Here is a 10,115-nt window from a genome sequence, read left to right as displayed (position 1 = left end):
GTTCAAGGTTTGGGTCTGCCTCCCCTTATAAATGCTAAGGGGCTGAAGTTACAAGTCACCACAGAAAATAGAACAAAGCATAAGAAAATGTGGAGACCATACTGATGATCAAATTGACCAATGAGTGCTCCCAGCCTCAAACTAAAGTTACGCACACAGAAAGTGGATTTCACAGAGAGCAAGGCTAGTAATAATTATGCTGATACATGCCTTGGTTGGCTTCTCCTTCCTTCTTGCTAATGAGGAAGTATGCTTGTCTACAGATGTGCCCAGCCCTCTTTCAAGAAGAAATGTGCTTTGCCTAGTTTTTGACTGCAAGTGGTCATCTCTGCCCTCAAGTTCACTTTTAATCTTCTTTCTAGAATGGAGAGATTGCTTAGGTGCTTGCAGCTTGCTGTGGACTTGGCCAAGTAAACTTCCTCTCATAGGAGAATAAGAAAAGGATTTTTTTAAGGTCACCAAAACAATTAAAATAGTTTAAAATGAAAAGATTCATAATGAAATTATTATAAATAGTGAACATAACTATTCATAAATGTGATCAGGCAATGATCATTTAACTCTTCTCTCATGGACAAAAAAAAAAAAAAAAGAAGCTTCTTACATGCCTTTAAAAAGTTCTATGTAAGTGATGAATAACTAAATTCTACTCCTGAAACCAATACTACACTATATGTTAACTAACTTGAATTAAAAGGAAAAAAAGTTGGGGCGCCTGGCTGGCTCAGTTGGTTAAGGGTCCGACATCAACTCAGGTCATGATCTCGCTGCTCGTGGGTTCAAGTCCTGCGTTAGGCTCTGTGCTGACAGCTCAGAGCCTGGAGCCTGCTTCGGATTCTGTGTCTCCCTCTCTTTGCCCCTCTCCTGCTCTCATGCTCTATCTCTCTCACTCTCAAAAATAAATAAGCATTGAAAAAAATTTAAAGTAGGTTTAGAACAAGATGAAAAGCTAATGAAAAAGTAGGAAAACATCAAATACTAACTAGCTTACACACTTTCACTATTCAACACAACTTCACATTTTAAAATATCACACCCTTCAACATGACCCAATAACCTTTACGTCCAGCAGTCAGGAGAGGCACCTGGGGTGGGGCACAGGGCTTCTGCACGGTGGGAGCAAAATGCCACCACTCACTCACCTGCTCCCCCATCTGCCCACAGATGTTCCTGGATTCTGCACAGTAGCCCCTCCTTCCAACTACCATGTCCAGGAAGTTTACTTTTCATTCGGTTTCTCTTCTCTCGCACGTCCCATCACAAATGGAGTCACATTTATACTACACTCTGGACCTTCCATGAGGAAGTTCTCCCAGTGGACACTTCCATCCCCTAAACCTGAGCCCACTGTGGCCCAGGCAGAGCCCCTATTTAGGAAACCAACAGGAATGCTTTGCAGGAAGAGAGGAAGGCTCCATCCCCATCCCATGTGGAGGTTCATAAAGCCCACCGTAGAGAGGGGATGAAAGGGTTTTCAGAGATTTTGTAGAGAATAACTTGTTTTGTTTTGTTTTTTTAATATTTTTATTTATTTCTAGGAGAGAGAAAGAGAGACAGCGTGAGCAGGGGAGGGTCAGAGAGAGAGGGAGTCACAGACTGAAACAGGCTCCAGGCTCTGAGCTGGCAGTCAGCACAGAGCCCGACGCGGGGCTCGAACCCACGAACCGCGAGATCATGACCTAAGCGAAAGTCGGACGCTTAACCGACTCAGCCACCCAGGCTCCCCTGTAGAGAATAACTTGTAAAGAGAAAGCTGACACAGAGAGGCGACAAAGACATCTGAGTTTTCATCTGGGAAATTAAAAGCAGACATTAAAAAAGGAACGAGTGTGGAGGAAGAGATTATTCATTATATCTTTAATGTCTCGACACACAGCTGCTTCTCAAGGGTTTTGGAACCAGTCTCAGAGAATATGGAACTGCACAAATAGTACAAGTTGAATAAGAAATGAAGGAATGAACTGATGTACTGGGTCTGGGGGAAGATCCGCTGAAAACGTCTTGCATTTTGAGTATTTAATGCCATTGCCACAACACTTCCTGGCTCGTGGAGGTTGGTGCAGCTTGTCTTCTCGTCTGTAGGAAAATCCTGGAGTGAATTTTTACCAGTCACTTACTCAGCAGCAGAACCAGCACTCGATTCCTGACCAGTGGTTTGTTATAAACCCATGAAAATACCCAGGACAGGGCCTGGCCCAGATGTCAGTGTGAAGAGGCAAGACAGGGAAGGAGAGTCACAAGTTGGGAGGAACACGGAGAAAAGGGTAAGCAAGCAGAAAAAGGAAGAAGGGGACATTTTCAAGAATTGAGGAAAAGGAAGACAGAAGTGAGGAAGAACACTGTGAGGAAGAGAGACATTAGCCGGGTGTCCCCGGAGGCCATGTCCATGTCCATCAGAGGGAGCACCCAGTCACAAAGGACAGAAATCCACCTTGTTGGGCTGAAACCATACAGGAAATGAATGGGCTGATGGAACTGGGGATCCCAGGCTCACTGGAGCTCCAGTCCCTTCTGTGGGTCTGTGTCTGCCTTCTCTTTTCTGATGCTTTGGGTTTTTTGTTGCTGCTGTTTTCTGCATCACTGGAGTTTGATGACAAATGAAAATGGTAACTTTGTACATGGTGCAGCTTTCCAGCCACCCAGGGAGGATGGTTGGGAGGCACCATGGGCCATAGGCTCCCTCCCCAGCTCTAACAGGTGCAGCAGAGACCGTGATGTGACACGAACAAAGGTCCTCCTGATGAACGTCTTCCAACAACTTCTCAGAGAGTACGTACGGCCTCAAGAACCTCAGGAGCCCAGTGCACACGGACATGCAGGGAGCTGGATATGATGCTCACATGATCGGTTGCAGAGCCCCCTATGTGACATGCAGCATTTTTTTTAAGGAAATGAAGAATTTGTCAAGAAAACTTCAATTCAAGCAAACCATGAAAATTAATATTTTATGTAGCATTCATCACACACTTGAATACTTTTAATCTTTGGGCAATAAGCTCTGTTTTCTCTAAAAATCATACAATGAAGTATACGCTTGAGGTCTGATAAATGTTACATGATGACATGATGCCTACAATCACACGAGGTAACACAGCCACCACCTCACATCTGGAGCCTCTCCCCTCTCTTTATTTTCTTTTCTTCTCATTCTTGTCTTGAGAACACTTTGGATCTACCCTCTTGGAAAACATCATGTGTACAATTTCTCTCCCTTCTTGCAGGTGGGTGTAACCCTCAGTCTTGATGCTCTGCTGCTACCTACTGCTGCTGCAAAATGGATTTTAGTCGTTTAGGCTTCATATCCCAACCTTATCACCCAGGACAAAAGAGACCATCTCTTTCCCTGCCATTGAACACAAGAATCAGAATGCCTGTGATGTGAGCCACCTGGAGCCACTGTCCAGCCCTGATCCATCACTCTGGGCATGGGCAAGTGGCTCTATCTGATGATTGGCCTGAATTGGATGTAACATGTCCATGCTTCATTCTGTCACATTGTAAAGGACACTTTCTCCTGAGGGCCTCAGGGTGATCAGAGCCCTGGGCTACATGTGAGGGTGGAATTAACCACTAAAAACCACAAGGTGGCTATGAGATAGACCAGACCCTGGAGAAGCAGCCAATGAGTCTAGTCTAGGGGAGAAATTTGGGAAAGTTCCATGATTTGCTCTCTCCCTCCAATATTTTTCACCTTTGCCACTTCTCCCATCTCAACGTTATTTTCCAGAAATGTCCACATGTGGAGCCATGGGAACTTACACTTGTTCCCTCTGGAGGGTCACCTGCCCTGACCCTCTCCTCTCTGACCCTAAACAAATTAGAACTAAGTCCCTTTACCCATTGAACACAAGTAGCTTCCTGTACTAAGAAACTAGATAGAAACAGCAATGAAAACCTAAAAAAGAATCAGGAAAACAAAATTTTCATACCCCAAAGGCTATGATGATATTTTTCTCCTCACTATTTTACACTCCAAATGTCCCTGCTGCATGGTCAGGGCTTGAGTAAAGTTTGTTGAGTGAATTAATGAAATCTGCATTAACTGACATCTATCCCTGGATGTTTCCACTGCCTTTGGGTCATAAGTCACAAAGGTCCATGTTCATTTTTCACGGAGTCTGTGCAGATTGGTCTACCTACTGACATTGATTTGTGACCCCAGACACATGTGCTAATTGCTGTCCATGGACACGTAGAGTGGCCAACATGTGTCACACATGCATTGCGTTCCCTGGTGAGGCTGAACCAGATACCATTCTGCCTTCCTGTGTGACTTCCTACACAGTAAACACGTATTCTGTTCATGGTCCATTTGGTGCCACGTGTCCTGCATTTATATACTCTTTCTTGGTGGTCTTGTGTTTAACATGGCCCTGAAGCCTAGAGCTGCGGGGAGGTCTGGTGGTCCTAAGCACAAGAACGTGGGGTGTGCCTCACAGACAAAACTCCTGTTCAGGTAAGGATCTCTCAGGCTCACAAGGCAGAGTTGTGGGCCATGAGGTCAGTGGTAATGAATCAATAATACAATAAGCCAGGAAAAGGAACAGAAAATTTGTGATGTCCATGTGGATACACTCTGAAAGTACTAAAGTCACATCTAGGATACTATGATGACACTAGAGAAAAGGGGAAAGGAAGCTATATTCGTGGATTCATGAAATGATGATCATTTCTAGTTTGTTTCTAAAGCATCATGGGCACCACAACTTTGGGCTAAACGCCAAAGACACTGGATGTCACAGTAACCAAGCCTGGAAATGTCACATACTTCTAAGCTAGTATTTTAGTATAGGGAAATAGAGCATACAATCAATTACTTGGAAATATATGTATATGACTAAGCCATATTTAAACACAAACACACATGAGACAAGGCTGTGTACCCATCAGTGGGCAAGTGTTGTGAGCCGAGGCTCCAAAGACCTGAACCCTGTATTTCCCCCCAGGAGCAACAGCTCACAGTGGCTGAACTGTGTCCTCAGCGACTGAAACACAGCAGCCAGGAAAGTGAGGATGCCCTGTACGCCCTCTCCTTGCTGGGCCCCCATTCAGTCCTGAGCACAACACTCTTCTTCTCTTTTCGGGACCCACTCGTTTCCCTCCAGGGACAAACTTGCACTGCTACCTCTCAGGCACCACATTTTATGCACCTGTGAACCCCCTGCTGCTTTTGCTAAAATGCAAATTGTGATTCCGTGAACCTCAGCTGAGGCCAAGACCCTGTATTTCCAACAAGCCCCAGGATGACATGTCTGCTGCTGTCCTGAGGGCCCCAAACAGCCAGGGCCTGCGTCCTGCCTTCCTCCTTGTGTTCACAGTACATGGAGCCACAGGTCCGCTCCAGCAGGGTCTGTATTTAAATAATAGGACTGTTCGCAGGCAAAACTATGTTCTCCCCAAGGGCTCAGAGATGTTACCAAGTGACCATGCCAGGGTCCAGGGTCCAGTCTCCAGGCAAAGTGAGAGAAGACTTGTAACAGGAAGAGCATGAAAGATCTCAACTACTACAAACACGACAGGGAGCAAAAGCAAAAGAAGAAAAACTATGATATTGACATAAACGCAACACAAATTTTTATTGAGAACATATTCCATTCAACTGAGATTCCTTGCCAAGGATACAAATATTAAAAAGACATGGACTTCACTCTCAAGAGGCCTAAGAATTAGAAGGGAAAAGGGACCTAACTGGGGACAATAAGGGTTGGGAAGTGAGTCATACATTTTCCAAAGACAAACTATGGGCACTGGAAATTCTCAGCAGGCAGAGACTGCTTCCAGCTGTAAATAAGGGAGGGCTCCCTGGAGCAAGTGACATCTGATGCCTGTGACCCAGTGAGGTACTCAGATTTCATTTTACTTTGAGAAAATGTAGAGATTTAAGTCTAAGAATCAGGTTAGATCAACAAGGCCCGCCAAATTATACTCAGCTTATATTGACAGCTGATCGTGGAGCAGAAAGGAAAGACAAAAGTTGCACACAGAGACTTGCAAGCCCATCACCAATGAACTGGGTTTAAGTATGTGCTGGAGCCTGGGCTGCCGGGATCTCTCTCCACGGGGAGGCCAGGGTGCTGAGGTCTCCAGTGTGATTTCCTGGGAGGAACAGATTGTAAATGTTCTGGAGTAGACGGAGGTGAGGACTGCGGGGGGACGAGCACTGGGAGGAGGAGGGCTGAGGAACAGAAGGAACGTGGGGAGACGCTTGGGAAAGAGCAGGAAGGTGGCTCCAGAGACTTACCAGCGCTTCCGGACCCAGAAGGCGAGACCAGCCAGAAGCACCAGGGGCACCAGCACCACCAGGAAGACCCAGCCCACGGGGCGGTGCTGCTCTGTGGGTTTGGTGCACAGAGGGTGTCACTTCCCCTCCACCCCGGGTTGGCCTGCACCTTCCTGGTCCTTTTTGCTCACGTCACCCTCTGCCTCACCAACTGCCTTTCCTCTTTCTCCTCTCCCATCCCTGCTCAGACATGGACCCTTCACCAAACCCTCTGCTTCCTCCCACATCCGTAAGATCCTCACACTATATTTTCCATTTCATGGGTTCCTAAATTTTTGTCCTTTATGGCAGGAGTCCCTAGAATCCCAATTTTTCACCTCGCTCTCCTGCTCTGCTGCAGGGCCTCCCACCTCCTGACCCAGCGGGACCCCAGCGCTTTCTCACCCCAGTAGAGGACCACGTCCTGGCCTCCTAGACTGCTGTGTCTCACTCGGCAAGACAGGCCGGCTGCCTCTCTGGCTTCCACATCCAAGGAGACCTGAAGATACCAGGTCCCGTCAGCCTGGGGCAGGATGTCACCTTGCTGGGTGCCCGGCTGCTCCTGCTCACCCCGCATCCACATCACCCACACTGGCTTTGGGTGGAAGCCGGAGACGTGGCACACCAGCAGCAGACGGCCAGGGCCGGGACTGGGGCCGCTGGACAGCCAGGCCTCGGGCTTCACTGCAGAGACAGAACAGATATTCTCAGACTGAGAAGGAAGATCTTCACATCAGTTGAGATACACACATCTCTCTATCTTAGAAACCTGTCACCATCATCCCCCTCCCTCTTGGATTCCCCTCACTCTGAATTTGAGAAATGGTCCAAATTTATGGTGCAGGGAGAGAATGCTTGGAGATTGAGAGAAGGACTGACCTTGTCGATGCAGATATGCCTTCCCCGCATCAAGAAGACCCAAGAGGAAATGGGGGCAGATGTCACTTAAAATTCTGTGTATAGCTTCTTTAACCACATAGAATTGATTGAATAGTGAGCAGACTTGCTGAGCCCTCCTTCCTTCCTTTGGAGATGGAAACCATGACATGTCCTGGAAGCTCATGAGACCTGATCCTTGATATGCAATCTCTAAAAATCTTGCTGATACTATTCCAAATTGCAGCTCACAGCCTCCTGTCAGCTGTACCTGAAAGGGATCTGAGAAGAGAGATTGTGAGATACAGGAAAGGAAGAGGGAAAGTGATGAAATGAGGTGAGTGGAAGCCATGCATGGAGGAAGGAGAAGGAGAAGTTGAAGGCATTGGAAGGAATCAAGCAAAGTTTGGTTTGAGTGGGAGGAAGTGGTGGTTGCTGGGAGCAGAGGGGAGGTGAATGACTGTGGAAGGAACGCATGTTGGAGGAATGACCGGAAGGGTGGGGGAAGGGGGCAGGGAAGGTCTCCACTGGAGAGCTGGGTTAAAATCATCTAGGGTGAGGGGAGAGCAGTGGGTACAGGGAACACATAGAGAGGTCATTGAGGGGACTGAACAGGGAGACAAGCACATTTCAAGGATCAGTCACCGAATGAGGGAGAGGAGGGTGCCCAGCTGGAGGCCAGGGATCAGAGCGGTCATAGCACAGCCTGAGGTCAGTGAGAAGAGGAAAGTAGCAGAAGATGTAAAACTTTTCAAGAATCAGAGTCTGGCCGCTGCCCCCTGAAGAGACGGGTGTGATTCAGTTTTACAATCGGGAGATATGAGGTTCAGAAGCCAGTGGAGGCTCTTTCCAGGAGGAAGAAGGAACTGAAGTGGACATACGCACCAACTACCTCCGTCCCACCTGCCCTGAGGAACCCGAACTCACATTCAAGCTGCCATTGACTGACGTGGTCCTGAAACACTTGAAGAAAGTCAATGGAGTTTGAATAGAATAACATTTCCAGTTCCATTAAGGCCTCGTTGCTGAAGTTGCCCCTGGACCAAGGCTGCAGATAAATGAAAGCACCAGTCTTGCTGTCCCAGCCATGAGTCTGCAGCTCACCCAGCCAACCTGAGCCCTGATTCTGTGTCCAGGAACGGTTGTAAAAGGATGAGGTCAGGATGACTCGGAAGGATTTCGGCTCCTGGAAGTCTGTACCAAAAGAACAGATAGACTGAGGAAGAGGAGGGCATTGGGAAGGAGAGAGAATCAGCAAAAGATGCCAGGGAAGGGCACTGAAATCTCGAGGGCAGGGCACCATAGTGCTCTCAGGAGGCACGTGCTGCGCCAGAGCCCCGAGCTTCGTACCCATCGTTCAGAAGAGCACAGTCCCTGGGGCAGGGATGCTCAGGAACAAACCAGGCTGACATCTGTCCCTCCCCATGTGTGTGTTGGTGAGCCCACATGCAGAGACACAAATGCACACATGTACACACACACTCAGAGTTACACACATAGGCATGCACATAAACATATATGTAAACACAGACATACAGACACATACATGCAGATACATACAGAGATACACACAAGCACCTATACACACATACTCACACACACATGCACACATGTACACAACAATATACATGCACACATGATACACATCACACACATATAGACACACACACTCGTGCACCCACCGGGCAGGGCCACAGTCCTCACCATCGTCACTGGCACCATCTGGGACAAGAACCGTGAGCAACACCAGTTGCAACAACAGCATCTTATTTGCAGATGTTCTTTCTTTCTCTTAGAAAGTGGGTCTTTGTTCTAACAAACCTCCCCACACACGGCTCCTCTCTTCTGACTTCCTTCTCAGCACACAAGCTTCCCTGAGTCTCTGCAGCAATGCAAATGGGCTCCGCCCTCAACCCTGGACACCTACTCAGACTCTCACTTCCCCTCTGGGTCTGACCCTCTTCTCAGGCCCCCAGCTCCTCCCAGTCACCTGCCTCCATCCTGCTCCCCAGGCCCTAACTCCTGTTCTGGGGAACAAGGCTTGTGTGTCATGAAAAAGTGACCCTACCTCCCGTGCCTTTTCTCCTCATCCAGACAATAGCCCATGAAAACGCTGGACCCTGCTGTCACACTGTCCCTCATGCCCTTGGATCACTCCCCATGGACTTTCTTCCTTGTCTCCCCCCCACCCCAGCCCATTCACATTTCTGACTCCCCACTATTTGCATTAAAATTCAAAATCAACCAGATCAATTTGAAGGTCACCTTCTTTTTTTAAAATACACAGTTTATTGTCAAGTTGGTTTCCAACAACACCCAGTGCTCATCCCCACAAGTGACTTCCTCGATGCCCATCACCCCTCCCATTCCCCCACAACCATCAGTCCTCAGTTTGTTCTCAGCATTCAAGAGTCTCTCACGGTTTGTCTCCCTCCCTCTCCCCAGCTATTCTTTTAATTGCGGAAAGGGGTCTAAACATGCAGATGACCTCCCCTCTTGGGGAATGGAGAGGGCCCATGTGACATGGACCTCAATTGTGATAAACAGAGAATTCTTCACTGATAGAGAATGACTTACATATCTGGGAGAGATCAGACTGCACTTAGGTTAGGTTTGGGGAGTTGACCTGACTTTCTACTTCCATGGAGTTCTTAACTGATTAAAGTCTCTTTAAGTATTTGTGCTTTATATCATCTGGATAATGTGTTTGGGCTATCTGTCTTGTTATTTCTTGGATGACCAATAAACTGAAATAACCTCAGGCTGTTGAGAGAAAGATAGTATTTTTGGAAAGTTCAGACTGAAACATAGAACATTAGAAAGAGATCACTCCCACACTTAAGATTTTGACAAGTTGGATGATCAAAATCACCTCTTGGAATCCACCAGAGCTGAAGGATCAGAGCAATATGTTAATCCAAAATCTAGAGAAATACTCTAGACTCCTCCAAGGAAATAAGGGATTCAAACCCTCACTTAC

The 10,115-nt window shown here is 47.3% G+C and overlaps 1 protein-coding gene across 2 annotated transcripts; it reads right to left on the bottom strand.

The window, feature by feature from the left end:
• Positions 1-5,551: 5,551 nt before the first annotated feature.
• LOC144221299 (T-cell surface glycoprotein CD1a-like) lies at positions 5,552-8,997 on the bottom strand. 2 transcript variants are annotated; one of them, XM_077751749.1, is made up of 6 exons: positions 8,840-8,997; positions 8,063-8,329; positions 7,139-7,417; positions 6,665-6,943; positions 6,242-6,332; positions 5,552-6,096 (listed from the first exon to the last, which is right to left on the bottom strand). In XM_077751749.1, the coding sequence occupies exons 1-6, from the start codon at positions 8,898-8,900 to the stop codon at positions 6,000-6,002; spliced, it is 1,074 nt and encodes a 357-aa protein (XP_077607875.1). In that variant the 5' UTR covers positions 8,901-8,997; the 3' UTR covers positions 5,552-5,999. The 2 variants fall into 2 exon arrangements, with proteins under 2 accessions (XP_077607875.1, XP_077607876.1); XM_077751750.1 differs by having other exon boundaries at positions 8,818-8,882.
• Between the last annotated feature and the right edge of the window lie 1,118 nt (positions 8,998-10,115).

This window comes from Crocuta crocuta, unplaced genomic scaffold (assembly GCF_008692635.1).
Source record: "Crocuta crocuta isolate KB4526 unplaced genomic scaffold, BGI_CrCroc_1.0 scaffold494, whole genome shotgun sequence".
Taxonomy (NCBI): domain Eukaryota; kingdom Metazoa; phylum Chordata; class Mammalia; order Carnivora; family Hyaenidae; genus Crocuta; species Crocuta crocuta.
This window is presented reverse-complemented; position numbering and strand designations above follow the sequence as displayed.